Source organism: Microtus oregoni, unplaced genomic scaffold, assembly GCF_018167655.1.
Source record: "Microtus oregoni isolate MIOR12 unplaced genomic scaffold, Mior012 000024F_ref0000369, whole genome shotgun sequence".
Lineage (NCBI taxonomy): Eukaryota > Metazoa > Chordata > Mammalia > Rodentia > Cricetidae > Microtus > Microtus oregoni.
In genome coordinates, this window is record NW_024543083.1 from 14,210,202 (window position 1) to 14,231,302 (window position 21,101).

At 41.7% G+C, this 21,101-nt stretch overlaps 1 protein-coding gene across 2 annotated transcripts in view; it reads left to right on the plus strand.

Moving 5' to 3' along the window:
• Csmd1 (CUB and Sushi multiple domains 1) overlaps window positions 1-21,101 on the plus strand; it is a 1,426,468-nt gene that overhangs the window by 744,412 nt on the left and 660,955 nt on the right. For both annotated transcript variants that reach the window (XM_041673587.1, XM_041673588.1), the window contains exon 5: window positions 7,089-7,296. In XM_041673587.1, coding sequence (XP_041529521.1) covers window positions 7,089-7,296 — 208 coding nt within the window. The remainder of the gene's footprint in view (window positions 1-7,088; window positions 7,297-21,101) is intronic.

A 21,101-nucleotide genomic window follows, 5' to 3' on the forward strand; every position in this document is an offset into this window, starting at 1 on the left:
GGAACTGGAAACATGGGACATGGTAAACAGTAGCTGTGGAGAGCCATTGCCTTTTGTAGAAAGGGAAGGGGGAGGTGATGACATTAGTGAATGAACCAGCTGGGACCAAGAAATTAAAGGCAAATGAGTGAAACAGGGGGTCTTACTCTTCAAAAGATCACTTGGGTTAACACTGGAATAAGCATTGGGATAAATCTCTTGGGTGCAGGATCTGGAAAATGCAGAAGTGAGCCAGTAGTTAAAATATTCCAGAAATAACAGTGACACACTTGAAACTGTCTGCATACCCAAAGGAAGACAGCTACTGGATTCTGGTGGTGGGATATCCAGGACTGTGGATCTGTGGAGGGAAGATGGAAGTGATCTGGAAAAGACAGGGTCAGTCACTGGGGCGGACATGCCTCCCTACAGGTTGGTAGTACACAGCCTACACAGAATCCCTTGATGGAGCTTCAACATGTGCCATTCAAAGATAACATAAGCTTCTACTCTGATGATGGGCGGCCTTTCTCAGAAGTTACAAATGCATGGAATCTCCATTTATTTGTTTGTAGAGTCCTTAGCTAAATTTTCTAGAATTAAGAAGATGGGCAAAAGGAAATTTGTCAGCTTGTGAGAGGGTGAGAAGATGAGGTCAAAAGGTGATATGGGACCCCAGGGATTTTAAAATTCATAGTTGTAGCCAGGCAGTGGTGGCACACGCCTTTATTCCCAGCACTTGGGAGGCAGAAGCAGACATATTTCCGTGAGTTAGAGGCCAGCCTAGTCTACAGAGTGAGTTCCAAGACAGGCTTCAAGGCTACAGAGAAGAGAAACCCTGTCTCAAAAAAATCAAAATAAATAAACAAACAAAAAATTCACTGTTGTAAATAAAAATAAGTGGCAAGCAAGGAAAATATACTGATTGTCCCAAATATATAACTAGGGGTAATTCAGTTATAATAGTGGGATTAATGGGAATGAGACTTGGATGGTCTGTGCCTTAGGCTGGAAGATTGGAAACTGAGGAAGGTGGCCTACTGATGCCAGGGCTGGAGAAGTAAAAAACAGAGGAATATAGCCACCTTCTGAGTCCCACATTCTGGCTACCCTTCATTTTTACTCACACTACCATAGTGACCAAGGAAGGGGAGTGTGTATGACAGAGAAGAAAGTGTGTAACAGGCTTGTCTTTTTTTTTTCTTTTTTTGAGACAAGGTTTCTCTGTAGCTTTGGTGCCTGTCTTGGAACTAGCTCTTGTAGACCAGGCTGGCCTCGAACTCACAGAGATACACCTGTCTATGCCTCCCGAGTGCTGGGATTAAAGGCGTGTGCCACCACCGCCCCATGTAACAGGCTTGTCTTAATTGCTTTCTATTGCCGTGGGAAATAAAACATGGCCAAAGGCAATGTGGGTGGAAAGGATTTGAGTTTGTAGTTATACATTTTAGTCCATCACTAAGGGAAGGCTGGACAGGAATTCAAGGCAGGAACCCAAATTCGAGAGCTGATGAGGAAGCCATGGAGGAGTGTTTGCTCCCTGTGGCTTGCTCAGCCTGTTTTCTTATCACCCAAAACTAACAGTGCAGAGGTGACATCATCCACAGCGAGCTGGACCCTCCCAGATCTCTCAATAATCATGTAAGTGCTCTACAGAGTTGCTTAGAGGACAATCCTATGGTGACACTAGTCAGCACAGGAGTCAAGACATTGTAAGGAGTCTTTGAAATGTGACCACCATTACTGAGACAAATAGGAGAAACCTCTGTTCACACTGGGAAGTTAGAGTTTGTCTAATCCTTATTGAATGCTTTACCATTATTATTCATTTATCCCTCACAATAAGACAAGAATGGATACACGGTGCTCCCATTGCATAGTAAACCAATGTGGAGCGCTGAGAAAGTAACAAACTCCTCCAAGCATCCACCACCAAGTAGTACAACCTAACTCAATACTAGGCAATCTGACTTCAAGTTCTGTGAAGCCTAAAGTTTTTGAGAATTTCATATATTAGTACTATGTTTATATCTTTTCCCCTATCTCCTCCTTCAATGCCTCCTATGTACTCTAACTCACTTCCAAGTTCATATATTTCTTTAATTATTATTGTTATTATTATGCTTATGCATATATCATATAAAATCAACCATCTTACTGAGCCCATTCAGTTCATGCTGGTATATATATATATATATATATATATATATATATACTTTTAAAACACACACAGACACACAGACACAGACACACACACACACACACACACACACACACATATATATATATATATATATAGAGAGAGAGAGAGAGAGAGAGAGAGAGAGAGAGAGAGAGAGAGAACGTGTGATTAGAACCTATTTGGAATTGGATAACCTCCTGGAGGATTTATCACCAAAGAAAACAGAATCTCTCTTAGCATTGATTGTCTCTAGTTATTCATGTAGCAATAGAGTTTTGTGAAATTTACACAATGTGCTCTGCAAGGCCTATTCTTGGATTTTTCTGGCTGCAGCTTCCCTGTTAAGTCTAGAAGGCACCATTCAGCAGCAGGCATCCTATATGCTTTAAGTAGGAGACAGACTGTGCTTGCCTTTGCAAATATTTAATTTTGTAAAATTAGCATTTAGTAATGATGAGGCAAATTCCAACTGGTTTCAGACTCTTGGTTTACACATGAGATGATCGTACAATGCGGCTGCATTCCACCTTATTTTAGTGGCTCATTAAATAGTTTTCAATTCTTCATAACATGGCAAAGTCAGTCTTCTAAACCATATTATGCTTGATGTTTTGAACTGTGTACATAAAAGAGATTTTTAACTAGACATATACCTATCAAGGGGCATTTTAAATTGAGAATAAGACTTTTCAGAAGGTCCAAACTCCAGGAGGGAAAATACTAATCTGTGTCCCTCGTTGACACCAGGGGTCATTTCCCACTCACAGAAAGCAATAGAGCTGGGCACGTTTGTCATTTAAAAATATTGTTTCCTGCCTGAATTAACTCAGGCAATTCAGACTTATTTTAGGGGGTCAACCTTTTCTTGAAATGAAAGATTGTATAGGAATTCAACATAGATAATAGATTTAAAAAGTAATTTCCCCAACAGAAATCTTGCGTGGGAGCCACACCCATGCCCTTGGCTATGCTGCCACATTTCCACGAGGAAATCTTATGGTGACGGTGTCTAAATGCTGAAGAAATAGTTGATGTTCTTGTATGTGTTGTGTAATAAATTTCATAGTAAAATATTTATTATCCCTGCAACTTTGATACTAAGTTGTTCTTTTTTGGTAAGAAAGGAAGGGATGGGTTTTAAGTAATATTTTAAAAAAATTAGATTGCCATATTTTCTGCATTCAAAGTACAAATTTCTATAAACATAACAAAATGATTAATAAAGCCATAAATTGTTGATGGTGTTTTTATTTCTTATCAGCATCTAAGGGATGAAGAAAACTCTGGTATATTAATATATCTAAATGTTGGTGAGAATGATTTAGCTTTGTAAGATATTCAGCCTTAATATTTTTAGTGCCTCACTTATAATAATTATCCATTAAATGTGTATTAAGACACAGTGTATTTTCATATGAGCTATGTTTCTATTAGAGGCCCAGACAACACTTGAGAACACATTTCAGCCAGGAGACACAGCTCTACCTGAATTGCCACGGTGAAGGAATTTAGCTTTGATCCCACCACACATGCATTTCTCAGGGCTAGAGATGCATTTGTGAGGACTGTGCACCACAGGACTCTGATCACTCTGCTCATTATTATGTCTTTCCAAAGCAAAGGCAGATAATTTAGCTTAGAAAAATCTGATAGCTCTTTCTTTATTCAGTTCTCTTACAGTTTTTATTTTTTTTCTTGCAGAAAGCAATTGTGTGAAATATATCAAACTGAAACAGTTTTCAAATAATATTGCATTATCTCAGATCAAATTGCTCAATGTAAACAGACCATTGGAAAAGTCCATGAATATCATCCCCGCTTTAATAACTATAAATAAGTCAAACATCCCCTAACTAATAGCTCTTTTTGACTCAAAGTTACTATAGCATTTTAATATGGTATTGTGTCTCATAATTGGCGTGTCCAAGCAGAATTGGTGGAGCATGAATTAAATTTACTGGGTGTGTTGTTCAGGCAGGGTCCCCAAATAACCCATGTGAATGATGCTGGAGTTATCACTTGTTACAATTGAGACCTGTCAGGATAATTATTTATCAGCACCTTGGGTGACAGCGAGCTTCCTACAAGCAGAGGGCAGCCATCCACAACAAATATCCTTATGGCCACAAATGCCAGTGGTTCGAAGACTGAAACCTCTAAGTTTTTAATCTTAAAGCCTTAGCTTCACTCATGCTGTTACAGAATTTCATTTACTTCTTTATCGGGTGCATTCAAAACAAATAATTGTACGTGTAGCTTGGGGGCCCTGTGGAGTTTTGACTCCTACCACATTCAGGTGCAGCCAATCAAGAAGGGTTCACTGTGATGTCACAGGCTTCTTGTTCTCAGCTGTGGTCCTATGACTCAGGCAGAAAGGAGCCGTCCGTGGTGCTGAACCGATAATAGCTGGTCATGGCCCTGGATCTTATAGAATGGTGGAGAGCAACATAAGACAGCTTCCTAACTCACAGGCTGCAGAGGAGACTTACAAGAGTGGTGTCAAAGCCTGATAGGTTTTTAAAACATAGGAGTATTCCTGGAGTCTAAAAACAATCCAAGAAATGCGGATCATGATATATTCCATGAAAATTAGCTGGGAGTTGTTACTAATTTCTTTTCATGCTTCATTTAACGGAAGTGAAATATTGTGACATCCTTATTAAGACATGTAGATTGGAAAAAAAACACAATCTATTGTATTGTCACGTCCATTTTGCTCATAAATTTAAGATAAAATTGCCAATCCTAATTAGAACAAAATCTCAAGAATAGCTTGCCACAAAATTCATTTATTGATCTTGGGATTATTTTTATAATTAAACAAATTCCTGATTAAACTGTTAAATTTAAATTCTCTAACCACTCATATCACTGTGAGAACACAATACTTAACATTTTCTGATCTTCTAATGCATACTATTCATAAATTGCAATGTTGTAAACTCATATTTTTGTCTCTGTGTTTCAAACAAAAAATGTCTTACACTTGATATATTGTGCAATAAGCTCTTTAAATTGACTAACTTTAACATGAATTGGTGGATCTTGTTATTATTTTGCAACCTTCTTAACATTTCATAGTTGATAATTGTTTTTTCTCTACACTGACAATCAAAACTCCATCCTTGGCAAATGTGCTATGGGAATAACAGAAAGATTTTCTTCTAAACTCTTGTGTCTGTGGGCTTGTGACAAATTCTCAGAATAGTTTTGAGTCAGATTACTAGAGTTCCACAATTTACCAGGTTAAGTGCTATTGCAGACTGGTAGCATGGTTGGAAATTGGCTAAAACTACAGTGTGCATTTGGAGTCAGTTCAGACTCCATATTGACACCTTGTCTCAGAAGAATAAAACACAATAAAATAGTTATAATAGACTTGAATTGCTTAGCCTAGGGTTAGTCTAATTATAATTATCAATTTTCTCTTCATCTTGGAATACCTAGCATATAAAACTCAATCAAAAGTAGAGATTCAGAAAAATGATGCATGTCTTCGTCTCTGTCGGCTGCTTTTATATTCTCTTCCTGTTGAATCTTCTGTCTTTTGTCTTGCTTATAGCATTTTTTCTTCATCCCTCTGGCTACTTTTTTTTTTCTGCTCAAAAATACATGCAGGCCACAGTGACATCCAGAGGTATTATTCTAAGAACAAAAAACTCATTCAAGTTTGAGTTCTTAGACATAGGACACACACAGTAGACACACAAGGGATTTTAGAAGCTGCTACTCTTATCCACATGTGGAAGGAAGAGGCATTCCTGAAATTTGTGGTCATTTCAGAGAGTATCACTTTGCAATTGACATTACCACGCACTAATCAGATGCTATAATAAGACAGTGCTCTTACCACAGTGAGTGCACACAGCCGTGGAGTTATCCCTCAACACCAGCTGCACAGACAACTCTGAATGTCCTTAATGTTTTAACAGTGGGAGATGGTGCATGAGGGATGCAGGAGGATGCTGGGCCCTGCTCAGCTGCAGCAGATAAGCATACCATATGCATGGTGCTGCAGTTTCTTCCCACAGCTTGCAAGTCACCTCTCGTTACTGCAGTCTTTACCAGAAGAATGTGTTTTAAAGTTTGTTCTGTAGATTTTTAGTTAAACTTTGGCTGGACTCTTCCTAAACAGGCCCACTTCTGAGTTTTCAGTCATCAAACTGCAGCTTGTAGACTGCCATACAAGAATGTTAGGATCAACACCAGTCATTTCCTTCTAAAACACTGGGAGAGGAATGACCAGTAAACAGTTAGATTTATTACACGGATGCGCATCTCAAAAGTGAAATTGAAATGAGCTCATCTCAGTCCCTTCCACTCTGATGCTGGATTCTAGTTCCAGGAGTGAGCAGTGCTTTATGAATTTAGTGTAATAAAACAGGTATTTGTTTTTGCAGCTGGTTTTGCATTCAAGCCATTCATTTTGGAAGCATATAAAGAAACCACAGAGAAGAATAAATTCTAAACCTTAAGTCCAGTTATGTGACTTGTTAGTGATCATTTATTTATATGATGTATTCATACATAAGGCTGACAGTTTTATAGTAATATTTACACGTGTCAACATACTGTGCAGTTCCATACTCAGTAAATAGTGAGTATCAAGGTCTGTCTTGCATCTCCCTAGGAAAAGCTTAATTGCATTTAAGTGCATATTTAAGTATTTGTCTATGTGTTAAATCCATTTTCTTGTCCGTCGTATTCACTCTCCTACTATGACACTGAGTTGAAAATGAAATTTAACCTTTGGCTTTTTGTACATCCACTATAAAGCTAAATTAATTACCTAGAAACGACCTTTTAAAGTTATCTTCATTGCGAATTCAGGAAGTATTTGTCTCTGGTCAATAGGAGCATTTGTGAGCACACTCGTGTGCGACAGGCTTCTGAGAATTCAGTTGTCTTTTCGTTTCGATCCCTGCAGCTGAGGGAGCCTGCGGAGGAACCCTCCGGGGAACCAGCAGTTCCATATCCAGCCCCCACTTCCCCTCGGAGTACGACAACAACGCTGACTGCACGTGGACCATCCTGGCTGAGCCTGGGGATACCATCGCTCTTGTTTTTACTGACTTCCAGCTGGAGGAGGGCTATGACTTCTTAGAGATCAGCGGAACAGAAGCGCCGTCCATATGGTGAGTTTGGGGAAGTCACATGACCTCTCGTGGATCTTCGCCTCTTTCCAAGAGAAAGAGAATCTGCCTTGCTGTCCATGGATAGTTACTGGCCAACTTGAGTGTGGAATTTTTCTCTTGGTTCTTTGCTATAACGGGTTCTAGCGTCTGAGATGTCTCTGTAGCAGCATTTGAGGCTGGAAAAAGACTTGTATACACGCTAATTTCCTTCCCTTCTCTCATGTTACAATCAAATCTACCCAGGAGGAGCTTAGGGAAACCTTGTGGACTTGACTTTCATCTAGAGTTGATTCTATTTTAACAGATTGAACAGTTGATACTATTTGAATGTTTTTAGGCTTTGAGGTTTATTTTCATTCTTCTTGCAAAGTGGTGATGAACTTGGCCATGGGGACGTGTGTTCCTGCTCCTCTGTGAGGAGGTTCACACAACTGCAGAAGCACCTGTGAGGGTTAGCATAGACTCTCTGTGTGACCGAGACTGACCAATCAGAGATCAGTTATTGGGTGTGTCTCAGAGAGGAGACTGAGGATTACAGTTTGATAGCTCTAATTGGCTGAAGTGCAGAGGTGCTTAAAGCCATTTTCATTGTCTTTGTGAAATGATTCCTGCTTCATATCTTTACGCTGCTTGTCTTTGGTTGGATTTTCTTTTGCTTTAATTATTTGAATTATTCTAGCACTTGAAAGTTGTTTCAGTTGCCTAGTTTGGGCATGACACCTTGAGACACCTTGAAAATAGACAGTCACAGGAGTGAGCAGTCATGTGTGTACAGGCAGAAGACTTGGTGAAGAAAGTGTTAAAATATCTCCATGGGTTTCAGTTGTGACTTTGGCTCAAAGGTGAAAGCTTGACAAAGCTAAAAGTAGAACCTGCTGTTGAGAGATCCTATTTCCCACCACCCCTTAGCACTGCACCCAATCTTACTTTGTTTTACAGAACCAGAAGCTTCATGCTCATGCAAATGGATGAGTACTTTCCTCCCTTGAGTTTTATTTCTCCTATGTTAAATATTATTCCAATTAGAGAAGTAAAGATAAAAATAGAACTTCATTAGAACACAGCCATAGGACTCCCGGGCATACACCCAAAACACTAAGTCCTACTAGAGCAATGTTCACATCCATGTTTGTTGGGGCTCTACCTGCAGCACAAAGGAAGTGGAATCAAATTGAATATCCATGAACAGATATTGAATGAATAAATAATGAATCATGGTATAGAAACACAGTGCAGTTTTGTTCACTGTAAAGAAAAATAAAAAGACCTGGAAAAATACATTAATTAAGGTGACCCAGGCTTAGAAGGACAAATTCTGCATTTATATGTGTGCGTGTGCACATGTGCTTATCATGAGGGCCTAAAAGAGATGGATCAGTAGTCAAGAGCACTGGTAGCTCTTTCAGGGGGCCTGGGTCCATTTCCCAGCACACACATGGTGGGTCACAACTACCTGTAGCTCCTATCCCAGGGAATATGATGCTGTTCTCTTTTGGCCTCAGTGTGTACTTGGCACAGGTGACATCCATGCAGGCAAAATGTTCTTATGCATAAGACAGTAAGATGAATAAATAGAATTTATATGTGTAAATGCAGAGGTTGGGAGACTAGAAAGAGGGCATGATGGGATTAAAAGGTATTTTTAAAAGACATTGGCAAGGTATTAGAACATGTGACAGAAAGTAGGAAGATGAACATGGGAGGGTTACATGGAAAGGGACAAGAAACTACTGGAGCAAGAATGGTATGGGGATCAAGGAAGACTAAGTACAAAAATGCCTTTGCAAAACCTGTCACTGTGTGCCGATTTAAACAAATGTACAACTACTGTCTTGAACTGTATGCTTTTATTCACCTTATATAGACTTTGACACCAATCACTCTTCTTCAACCTCTTGTATTTGTTAGAAGTCTTGTGCATTGTGTATTACTTAGAATCAAAGATATGAACACAGATGCTGACAGAAAACCCAGTGAGTCCCACTACCAGTAACTCTGTAGTCTTGCACCAGCCCCTAAGAGGCCATATTTAAATGCCTTATAAGTTCACAAGGGACATAGTTAGTCATTAAACTTCAACCATGTGCCTAATTTCTGAAAATCATTGTTCTACAAACAGGTGATAAAATGCTTCTAACTTTAACTGTGTAATTTTATGGAAAATTACTTCATAACTACATAAAGTATGTGGATAGAGGAAACCATGTGGTGAATGAGTCTCAGAAATTACTTGGCTGTCTTTAGAGAACCTGGGCATAAGGGGTGTTGACTGATGTCCTGGCTATTAGGTGTCAGGGTGGGAAGGAGATTGGAACCCAATGATGAACTTGGTGTTTATAGAGTTTAGTGATGGCTTTTGCCAAACAAAGTCGATGTAAGAAAGGGAGAATGTGTGGGAGTCCAGGGATCAACATGAGTGATGGCAATAAAAAAGTGAAGCCCAAGCAGTTGCCAGGGAGATGAAGTATGACCCCAGGGAGATAGCAGTTGCCAGGGAAATGATAGTGACCCCAGAGAGAGCAGCTCCTTATGGTGTGGGTGACACTGAGGAGACAAAGTACCCGAGTTCAGTTCTGCTCAGGAACCAGCATTGTCTAGTTTCCTGCATTTTCCTATTCATCCAAAGTGGATGCTCTTCCATCATTGCTCTGCCCTTCCTTCCCTTCCTCTCTTCTTCACTGATGTCTCTATTGTCACAGATAAATTTCCCCCCTTCATCCCCTTCCCTCTCTCTTCCCCATCAAGTCCTCCCTTCGCTTTTTCTTCTCTTCTTCCCTCCCCTTCCCTCCTTTCCCCTCTCTCCAATGTTCTTTATTAATTTCTGTATTCATCCTAGATGATTCTTCTTCTTCCCTGCCCTTTTCTTCTCCTCTCCTGCCCCTTCCTCTCTGCTCCCCTCTACTCCCCTCCATTCCCCTTCATTTCCATCCACTCCCTAGTGCAACAACGACAACCCATAGACAACAAACAACAGTGGACAGCATCCTTGTTCAGGTAGAAATTGTCCATCTTTAAAACAACCCCAATTTCTGTGATTGGGATGGGGGAGACTTCCTTCAGTTCACTGAGATCCATATGGACAGTTTCCAGGAGAGTTGGAGGGATGGTGATTGGAGAAACTTTATCCCTGTAAGCTTTTTAACTATGAACTGTGCTGTCAAGTGGCCCAGGCTGTCTCCATGAATAGCCTGTGTAGACTGTGTGAAGTTGCATCCACGCCCCCTCTTTATGAGGATTACTAATGGGGTCCCATTTTTCAGAAATGCAAGACCCCTGCAGGATGGTTTTGTCCTTACGGGCTCTGTCTCAGTTAGTGTTTTATGGTTGGGTAGAGACACCATGACTATAACAACTTTGGTAAAGAAAAACATGTAACAGGCTGGACTACAGCTTCAGAGGTTTAGGTGATGAGATGGATGCATGCAGATAGATATGGTACTGGAGAAGTAGCTGAGAGTCCTACATCTCGATCCCCAGGCAGCAGAAGGAGACTGCCACACTAGGCATAACTTGCATGCACAAAGCCTTAAAGCTCTCCTCCATAGTGACACACTTCTTCCATCAAGGCCACGCCTACACTAACAAAGCAACATCTCCTAACAGTGACACTCCCTATGGTTCAAGCATTCAAACACATGTGTACATGGAGACCATTCCTTTACAAACCACCACAGACTCTTAGCACCTTCTCAGTTACATGAACTGGGATACAAGAAGAATAATAGAGAACAGGGTTCCCAGAAAACAGCCATGAACTCAGGGTCTGAGTCCATCATGGGCCCATTAGCTCGCCTTAGTCTGCAGCTGCACAGCTCTGGGGAGCTGTCCTGACTGGGATGCATCTTTTCTCAGCTGCACAGTACCCCTGAGCAATGCGGAGAAGCTGCAACTGAGGAGACACGTCCACTGAAGAACCATGTACCATTGTATACTGCGTGAGAGGGGTCAAAGGGCTTTCTTATTTATTTTGCTTGGTGACATTCAGCGCTTACTTTAATTACAGAGGGAATTATCTTGATGTGTCCATATGGAGTGTTACTTTAAATGGAATTCACATCAAGTTGATATTCTTCAGAGGCGGCTGAAAAGAAAAAAGATGGTTTTCTTAAATAACCATCAAGCCCACATGAATACACTTCAGATTTAAAATAGAATAATTGGGACCATGCTTTCAAGACTTATACAAATGTGTATTATCTGGCTTATCTTTAAAAAGACTATTATTTTACTATAATTTTAGTGACAGCTTCTGAAATGTTTAATGGCCCAAATTGGTATATTTAGAAGATTTATCCACCCCAGGATTGCAAGAAAAGGAGGGAGGAGGATGAACTTGGCCTCTTCTCCAAAACAAGGTTATGCCTCGGAGACAGGAGGATGGTGCTAATGGCTGTGTGTGCAGCAAGGGTACACATGTGCAATTTTCCAATCATCTGTTTTTAAAGGTAGCATGCACAAGCAAGGACGTGGTAAGAGGAAACTGCATGGGAAATTGTGGAGAATAATAACGGGATTAGCTTTATTTTCATTACATTTTGAGTGAAATTACCAATTCCGCTATAATTTCTTTGCTCCAAGTTGCCATAGCTACAGTAGAGGCAGCCTCAGTGAAGTGAATCTTATTTGCCAGACTCTTCGTTATGTATTTACTGTGGGGTGTGTTAGGGATTTAAACCCTCACTACCTGTATGCATATTGAACAAGGTATTATTATTTATTATTATTATTATTATTATTATTATTATCACCATTATCATTATTATTTTAGATTTTCATAGAGTCAGGTAGAATTCCTAATGATGTTTAAGAACAGAGCTACTGTTTCTAGTTGACTTTGCAACAGGCTCTAGTTCTGTTTTTCATTATAAATTTTAAAACTGGGCTGGAGAGATGGCTCAGTGGTTAAGAGCACTAATCGCTTTTACAAGAACCTGGGTTCAATTCTTAGAACCCACATGGTGGATCATAACCATCTACAACTTCATCCCTAAAGGATCTGATGCCCTCTTCTTACATCTGTGGGTACTGCACACGTATGGTACACCTACATACTCATACGCATAAAATAAATACATTGAATAAAATAGAATTTCAAGAAAATATGTTTTTAGGAACACAGTAACACTGTCTATGGCTTTATCCTCCTGAAGTGATCTGATGGGGTATTCAATGACTCTAAAAATACCAAGAAGGAATATTCATGTTATTTCCCAGTTACTCAGCTGTAATTTCTAACTTCAGATGTAAGGTTGAAGGGTAAGGGCAGTCTTTGTGTGGTTGGTGAACTCTTCATGAGTCAGGGAATGCTTGCAGCTTTACAGGACCGCCAAGGAAGAGCAATGACAAACATTGAGACTTTGTCCTGTCCAACATGAGTATCCCTACCTCAGGCTTCCCAGGAAGAATACAGCTGCCAGAGTGGGTCTTCCTGGGCAGGGCCCGAATTCCTTTTGCCATCCTGCCTTCCCTCACATCTCCAGCCTTAGCCCCATGCCCACTAAGAGGCTCGGAGTCTTATTTCTGCACACCCCATGGTCACCTTTAAGGTTACACAGTTACCAGCCTCCATGTTGCCTTTCCATGCTGGCCAATGTTTTCACAGTTAGCAAAATGATGAACAGCCTGTCTAGATGAGGAATTCCGAAGGAGATATGCAAAGGAAACACTGTGGAATCCCCCTCCAGCAATCCTCTCTCAATTTGTGTGGGAGAACCTCCCTGATTCAATTTGTTATTTTGTACAGTAAGAGTAACGCCCAGTAGGTAACTAACAAAAGCCCTCTCCTGCCCTGGCCTGGTCATGAGTCTCCACCATGGAAAAACAACACACTGTATAAATGTACTTTATTTTGTTCTCATTAACCCAGCACAATTTCACTATTAAATCAATCTAATCAGCTGCTGGCTGAAGCCGAAACAAGACTTCAAAGAAACTGGAACAGCCCAGTGAGCTTCAAAGAACTCTTGAAGGGTCAATTAATGCCTACAATGTTTATCCAACTTGTCACTTAATTGATAATTGACTCGGGGTTTGTTTAATTTCTAATGAGGAAGGTTACAGAGCTCCAGTGAACAGCAGAGTCCCCGCCATGAACCTTCACCCTCACCTGCCCCAAACCCAGAGAGTTTTGCCGCCCACTCCTGCTCACAATATTGCAACTGCTTCTTTTGAGTTCATCCTAGAGAAAATTCACAAGGTAGCACAGAGTGAGGTGCTGCTTGCCCTCAGGGGAGTTTCCTCTAGGCTCTCCCATTAGCTGCTTATCCCGTGGCCATGACAAAGTATCTGACCAAAGAAAGACAAGAAAGAAGGGTTTGTTCAGCTGTGCAGTTCCTGGTGACAAGGAGACATTGCAAGGAGGGCCGCTCTAGCTGAAGTGGGCGTGTGAGGCGGCTGGCTGCAGAGAGGCCACTGTCAGGTGCTGAGGGAAGGATGATAATGTCTTCACTTTCTCCTGTTTTCATTCACTCAGAAACACCATGTCATAGTGTTGACTACTTTCAGGGTAGATCTCCCTTTCTCAGCTAAACCTCCCTGGAAAGGGGCTGGAAGACCCTCCCAAGGGTGTGTCTCTTGGCTGATTCTAAATTCCTTTCAGCTGATGACCCTCTGTCTCCATCACACAGCATATCACAACCACTGGGTAATTACTCAAACCAAAAAAAAAATGCCCAAAATGTTTTGTTTTATACAGAATTATTTCTATCTATCACAGCAGAGACCATGATGCTCTGGGGAAGAAAATATGTTTGATGAGCAGGTCGACCCATGACTCAAGCTCAGCAACAAACAGTTCCTGGATTCTCCCCAAATGGGAGAAGAATTTTAAGGTCAAGACAGGAATGGAGATCAGGAAAGAGCAACGGTAGAAAGCACAAAGTTTATCAAACCAAAGGAGAGGAGTGAGCGGTTGTGTGCAAGTCAGGTCTAACCATGGAGCAGATCAGTGTGTGTGTGTGTGTGTGTGTGTGTGTGTGTGTGTGCGTATGCATGTGTGTGTGTTCTTGTGGGAGAACTCACAAGTGCTTCCATGTGCAAGATGTAGAGAGACATGAGAAGAAGGCATGGAGGTATGTATGTGTACTTGCTCACTTCTTATTTAAAAAGAATATATTAGGTACCCCCAATGGAAAGAAATGGATATCCCTGCTGTGAAAACAGTATTCTCAGAAAATTTCTCATTGTACATGGCAGGGGATTTTCTAATACACAAAATAGAACATCAATTTTTTAATTAATACCAGTATTTCTTAGGTACCGTCTACGGTACCACAAACGGTGTGAAGGGATAGGAATCATCCATTCATATGCATCACTCCTTATCGAGAAACAAGGGGTCTGTGGTTTACCTTCCATGATGGCCCACCTAAGGCACATAAAGCCACCGCATTCCCAAAGTTCAGAACAGGATTAGAATGACAAAAAGAAAAGCAGAGGCACCTGTGGGGTCAATTATTCTACCGTAGCCACTCCAGCCCACGGAATCCTCACCAATCTAACCTGGGTTATTTTCAAAGGCTTCCCTTGAGAAACTCATTTTTAAACACATCTTCCCTATTTCACGTTGTTTTTTTGTGATCCACTTCCTTGTCTCCTCTACATCATCTCATTTGCTTACGTCACATGCATGTGGAGGCACACATGTGTGTAGGTATACACGCATACACACACAGTCCACAGGTAAACCTATGTGCACTCTTCACGGCCATGAAAACGTGCATAAAAGCACATATATAAACAGACACCGTATATCACACATCTGTATGCGGATGTGTATGTGTGTAGTACAGACACCGAGCCCTAAATCCATAAATCATTCTATCACTCTGGAAGCAATGTTTTCAATCCGATTTCTTGGTGTAGCTTTTCTCATTTTAACTGAGAAAAAGCAAACTGTTACGCTTGGCTTCAGTGCTTCCTTGTTGTAGTTAGCACTGGATTCAAAATGACTTGGTTAATATTTAATGCCATATTGCACCCGGGAGACGTGTATGCCGCTTTGTCCAGACTTATCAGCTCAGAACCAAAACCATCGAGTGCTTTAGAAGCGAACACTCTACACAGCAGAATATCTACTCAGTCAGAGCCTTAGTTTTCTCCTGGCAGTGGGTTGGGATTTCATGCAGTGAATGGGGCTCCTGGGTGATATTCTGTGGAGACACTAGGGTGCACAACTTGGTGCTACTGTCTTAGAGTTTCGATTGCTGTGAAGAGGCACCATGACCACACTTTTATAAAGGAAAACATTTAATTTGGGTGGCTTACAGTTTCAGAGGTTTAGTCCACTATCATCATGGCTGGAGACATGGTAGTACGTAGACAGGCTTGGTGATGAAGAAGGAACTGAGAGTTCTGCGTCTTGATCCACAGGCACTGAGAAGTGTACTGTGTGTCACACTGAGCATAGCTTGTGCAAAGGAGACCTCAAAGCCCAGGTCCAGAGTAACCACTTCCTCTTACAAGACCACACCTACTCCAACAAAGCAATGCCTCCTAATAGTGCCACTCCCTTTGGGGGGCCATTTTCTTCCAAACCACCAGTCATATTTCCCTCTGCCATCATGAGGTGGTCCCCTGCACAGTTTGTGCTGTAGTGTTCTCTGATCCTTGCCCGGCCTGATATTTCTGAACCTCTGTGGCCTGAAGCTGCAGCTGACTCCCTTGTCCAGTTGCATCCACCCATGTTTTTGGCTCGAATCATGGAGCTTGCCATAATAGCACTCCGTGTGACCCAAGCCTGGCAGAGGATGGGCTGTGGAGCATCCTGCAGTGGGAGAAGCATGGGAGGGAAGGAAACAAAAGAGATGTTAAGAATCTAAAGTTTCTTTTTACTATCTGTGGGTATCATGGGCAGTTTTTTCCATAGCCTGCATATCATTTCCGGAAGGGCTTACAGTCTTTGCAGAGAAAATATATGTGGTGCTTTTTAGATATGGAAGAAGGCTCAGAATACTTAAAACTGAGTTTCCAGAGAAAGGAGCTAAAGACCTGGATTTGGGGTCCATTCCAACCACTCAGCACACTGTGCTGTTTTGGTATGACAAACTCTCCAAGCCTCCTTCTCTATTTGCAAAAGGGACTTGATATTCAACTGAGGTTATCAATTAGGAAGAGAAGTGACATGGTATCACCGTGTCTTTAATGGCTAAAGAAGCAACAGAATGGAGGCTATAACCCTCTATTCTTGTGACTCATTCTCTTTCCTTTTCCCTTTGTCTTTCTCTATCGTCTGCTCCTTTCTGATTCCTGTTCCTCACCCATTCTCCTTGGCCTTCTACAATGCTCCAGTGTCCGAGTCAATCTGTAGGTACTACGATGCACATAATAAATAGGGTATTCTTTCTCAGCAATATTTCTTGGTACTTGACATACTTCCGAATAGCTCTTCCCATTCTAGAGAGTATGTGAAAATCTTTTGTTCACAAATTACCTGTTCTTTAAGAGGATAGGGTATTAGTAGTAATAATACTAGGTTCTGTTCCATGAGCAGAGCATACCAGGGAGGTGCTTTCTCTGCTTTTAATATGTGAACTCTAGGAGGTACAGGCCATGTCTGGGTGCTATTTTAGTGAAGGCAGTCAGTCATTTTGCAGAGAACCTTTCTGTACACTAACTAGGTTCATCTGTGACTTCCGGGAACATGAGCAGCTCAGACCTGTATAACAGACAACGGTGGGCTAGATATTTGAAAGGACTGACTTGTTTGGGAGGCTAGCAAGCCAAGATTACCAAGATGCTGGCTCACTCAGGGCCTGGCAAGCCCCCCACTTGTGGTGCAGATGCTGACCCTTCTCATGGAGCCCTCACCCACCCATGAGAGTGATCGACACCACACACTCCACCATGCGAGTTATATACAGATTTGCTGACCGCAGTCATCTCTCTCTGGAGCCTCTGCAGCCTTGCCAAAGCCTTCTGTGTCACTCATTAGTCATTCTTTCCGAGCCTATAATAGCAAGCTAATGAGTGACACCAGCATGGGACATCCATTACTGCCTGCAGAAAGCACCAGAAGCCTCCGCGTCCCGCTTTCAGGGAAGGTGATGTCCCGAGTTTCTGACCTGACATGTCCTGCATTTTATGGGCACTTCACAGTTGTTGTTTCTCAAAGTACTTAACAGTGACCCCTGTTAACAGATGGGATGAGAGCAGGCTGCACGTTTCGTTCCGGAGTCCAGCCACACAGTCATGGGCACCGCACAGCCCCCCACTCTGCACATCTGGAGGGGACTCTGTGCGCCCAGGTGTTCACATAGATGTTTTCCTCATCACCTCATTGCTGTAAAGTATGAGCTTCAAGGAGCCGGCTTGGCTTCCAAGCAGTGGGACCTGTAGCAAGCAATCCAGCGCTTTCACGAATAGAATACTCACTTCCTCTGCTCTCCCCGCCCCGTCTCACCCTGTCTCTAGTTCCTTTCATTAAAGCTAATGGGAGCTCTGGGGAGAGTTTGTGGATAGAACTCCAAAAATGACAGATGCTTCCCTTAAGTACCTACTGTCCTTAGAGCATTAGCGACCAGTGAACGGATGTGATGTCTCCACAATGTGTCTATTATACCAATATCAGAGCGTTCAATTAGTGGTAATTAGAGCCCAGCTGGGCAGAAGTAATTTCAACACCACCACGTGGAGGACAAGAGACAGACCAACCCCACGTTTTATTCAAAATTGCTCTCCTCAAATATTCCTCCACCTATTCATTAGACCCTAGGAGGATCTGCTTTGTTTCAGACTCTGCCAAATTCTTGTGTGTGTGTGTGTGTGTGTGTGTGTGTGTGTGTAGTTTAGCATGTATTGAAATATTTAAATTGCAAACACATCCATGGGTTTCTTGCAATAATGCTCTTTATTGGAAGGTAGGACTCCAAGAGAATAGATAGAAGTCATATATGAGATGAATAAATCTATGAATGATGAATATTTAATAAACGAGATTTTAAAATTGGGCTTACAGGAGAAAAATGGTGAAATAAAGAAAGCGGTCTATGTGCAATTGCTCCTTTTAAATATGTAACTGTGAGCAGAGCTAAGTCGGCCTCTGTGGGCGGGGCTAAGCGTCCCTCTGTGGGTGTGGCTCAGGCTACCTCTGTGGGCGTGACTAAGTCTCCCTCTGTGGGCGTGGCTCAGGCTTCCATTGTCTCTGCCTGCTTTAGTAAGGGGTCCTTAAGACTCTGAGCCTTGGTGGTCCTGGGCACAGGCAGCAAGCTACTGGAGCTGTCCTAGGGCACTCAGAGATTTCCTGGGTTCAAAGCTTGCTGGTTCTTTTCTTGTCTCTAAAGGGGCTCTTGGTTAGTGTTCCTTGGATGGTGGAGTCCTCTGGTGCAGAAATTTCAATCTGCAGCTGATTTGTATAGACCTAGTCCTAATGGTATAGTATGCCAGGCCGTGAAACAGCATCAGCCAGCAAGAGACTCATCACCACACAAGCTTTCCATGCAGGGCTGAGGCTGACATGAAGTCATTGATTCCCTAGAATACCTTCATCTACTCAGATTTATGCATAATCATCTTTTGAATGTTTTATAATTATTTCTAGTAAACTGTTAAAACATACAGAAGGGTTGGAATTTAAAAACACAAGACAATAAGAGGAAATTAATTACATGAATAGAGATTAAAAGGATGGGAGAGACAAAAATTAATATTTAATTTCTAATTCCGAGACAGCTACGGCAAGCACAGGAAGTTGGCTTTTTACCATGCTCCCATCAGCAGACAGCAACTACTTCCAACTTTCTATTGAGTGTCACCTTTTCGCTGTGCATTAAATATGAAAAGAAAGTTTAAGCTGAAGCTTTATGAATCACAGAGTAATAAAAAAAAAGGCTGCTCCTCTGAAAAACAGAATGCAAACTTGTGAAAAAAATTCTGAGAGAATAATTTTCTTTAAGGCATTTTTTTTTTTTTTTTTTTTTTTTTAGTTGAGCCCATGTCATCCAAGACAATCCAGAGTGTGGACATTGAAAAAGCAAAGAAACATTAACAACCCAATCAAAAGCTCTCTGCATCTCCTTCAGAAAGATGGAGTCAGCTGCCTGTGTATCTGGTTGCTCTCTGGGTTAACCAGAAAACAGTGTGGTAGGATCTTCAGGAGGCCCTGGTCAGGCCCTGTCCCGATATCAGAAACACTTGTTGTAGGGCGAAGAATGACTAAAGATTACAGGCCTGTGACGACTCTTGACCTCCAGTAGTTGGGAGCACAAGATGCTATTTCACTCTGAGGCATAGGACTAATTCAGCATAAAATGTCATTAGAACACTTTGTAAATGCGGACGATTGGGATAAAAGGATATGAAGGCAACACTCAAGTGGAGACACACTGGAGGGAAAGACAGTGATGACCTACCCCAACCCACCAGCACCCATCACCCCAACTTGCATGCTGATTATATGTGCAAACTTGACCCAATAAAACTGTAATTAATGTGCAAGATCAGAGAAATTTTCATAGAATGACAGCATGTATTGAGAGGGTTAAACCCCACTAAATCAGGATTCACCTACACAGACCCCCGAAAGGCTCCCAGTGTATATAAAGGCTCACAGCTCTATAGAGGTCCTTGAGAAAGAATTTGCTGTTGAGTGGATCATCCGTGTGAACCCCTTGATCCTTGATGTCCTTGGGTACGTCCATGCCTAGAATGTTAGGTACTGAAGCTGTTTGCCCTAACCACATGGAAGGACATCTTGTTTTGTGTGGGATAAAGGTCAAATAATTAGTAACAAGTGATTCATAAATTAGTAGCATGGCCATAACATATTAGTCACAAGTCAATCATGCTCACGTGTAACTTCCAACTTGAGTCTGAGGCAGGGCAGTTCTTGCTTATTAATACATGATTTTTAAGTGAAAGCCCAGCTGAAAGATAAATTGTTCTGTAAAAATGGCTAACGCCACAGTGTAGAGAGAAAGGAAGGGTAAGACACATCAGCCTGGGGCCAGTCTGCAGTTTGGCCTCTGGCAAGGTTGTGGCTTGAACTAGGTAATTCTGTTTGCATCCATCTGAGAAACCATCCATATGAGACCTTGTCAATTTATGAAGAAAGTCCATTGCCATCATATCTCTGTAGTTTTGGTTTTCTGCTTGGGAAGTAAGTTTAGAATAGTGGATAAAATGCTGGACAAAATTTAACTATGCATGTGACTTTTAACAAGATTCCTATGACCACTTCCCACCATCTATAGGATGCTGCTTTAAGGAGAGCCTCCCTGTTTCTCCCATAATATCATTGGGAGGTGTGGTGGTTTGGATGAAAAGGGCCCCATTGACTCGTATGTTTGAATGCTTGGTTCCCAGTTAGTGGAACCGTTTAGGAAGGATTAGAAGGTGTAGGTTTGTTGGAGAAGATATGTCAGTGGGGGTCAACTTTGAAGCTTCAAAAGCCCATACCTGGCCCAGCCTCACTCTCTCACTCTTGGCCTGGAACTTCAAGATCAGATATGAGTTCTCGTGTCATTCCTGCCTGCCTGTCACCATTCTGCCCACCATGATGAGGATAGATGAACTCTCTGAAACTATAAGCAAGCCCCCAATGAAATGCTCTCTTTTGTAAGCAGCCTTGGGCATGGTAATTTTTCACTACTATAGAACCATAGCTAAGAGAGGATGCCCCATGGTTTCTGGACACAAAACCTTAGCACAGTTAACACTTAATTTTTCAGTCTGGTACATCTGAGTTATGAGGACAGTTGACAACAGGCATCCAGATAGAATTTAATATTCCTGCCCGGTTTATCATCTCTGAATTGCTAAGATTATATTCTAATTCACCCAAAACTTTGTTTTCACTGTTATTAGTTGGT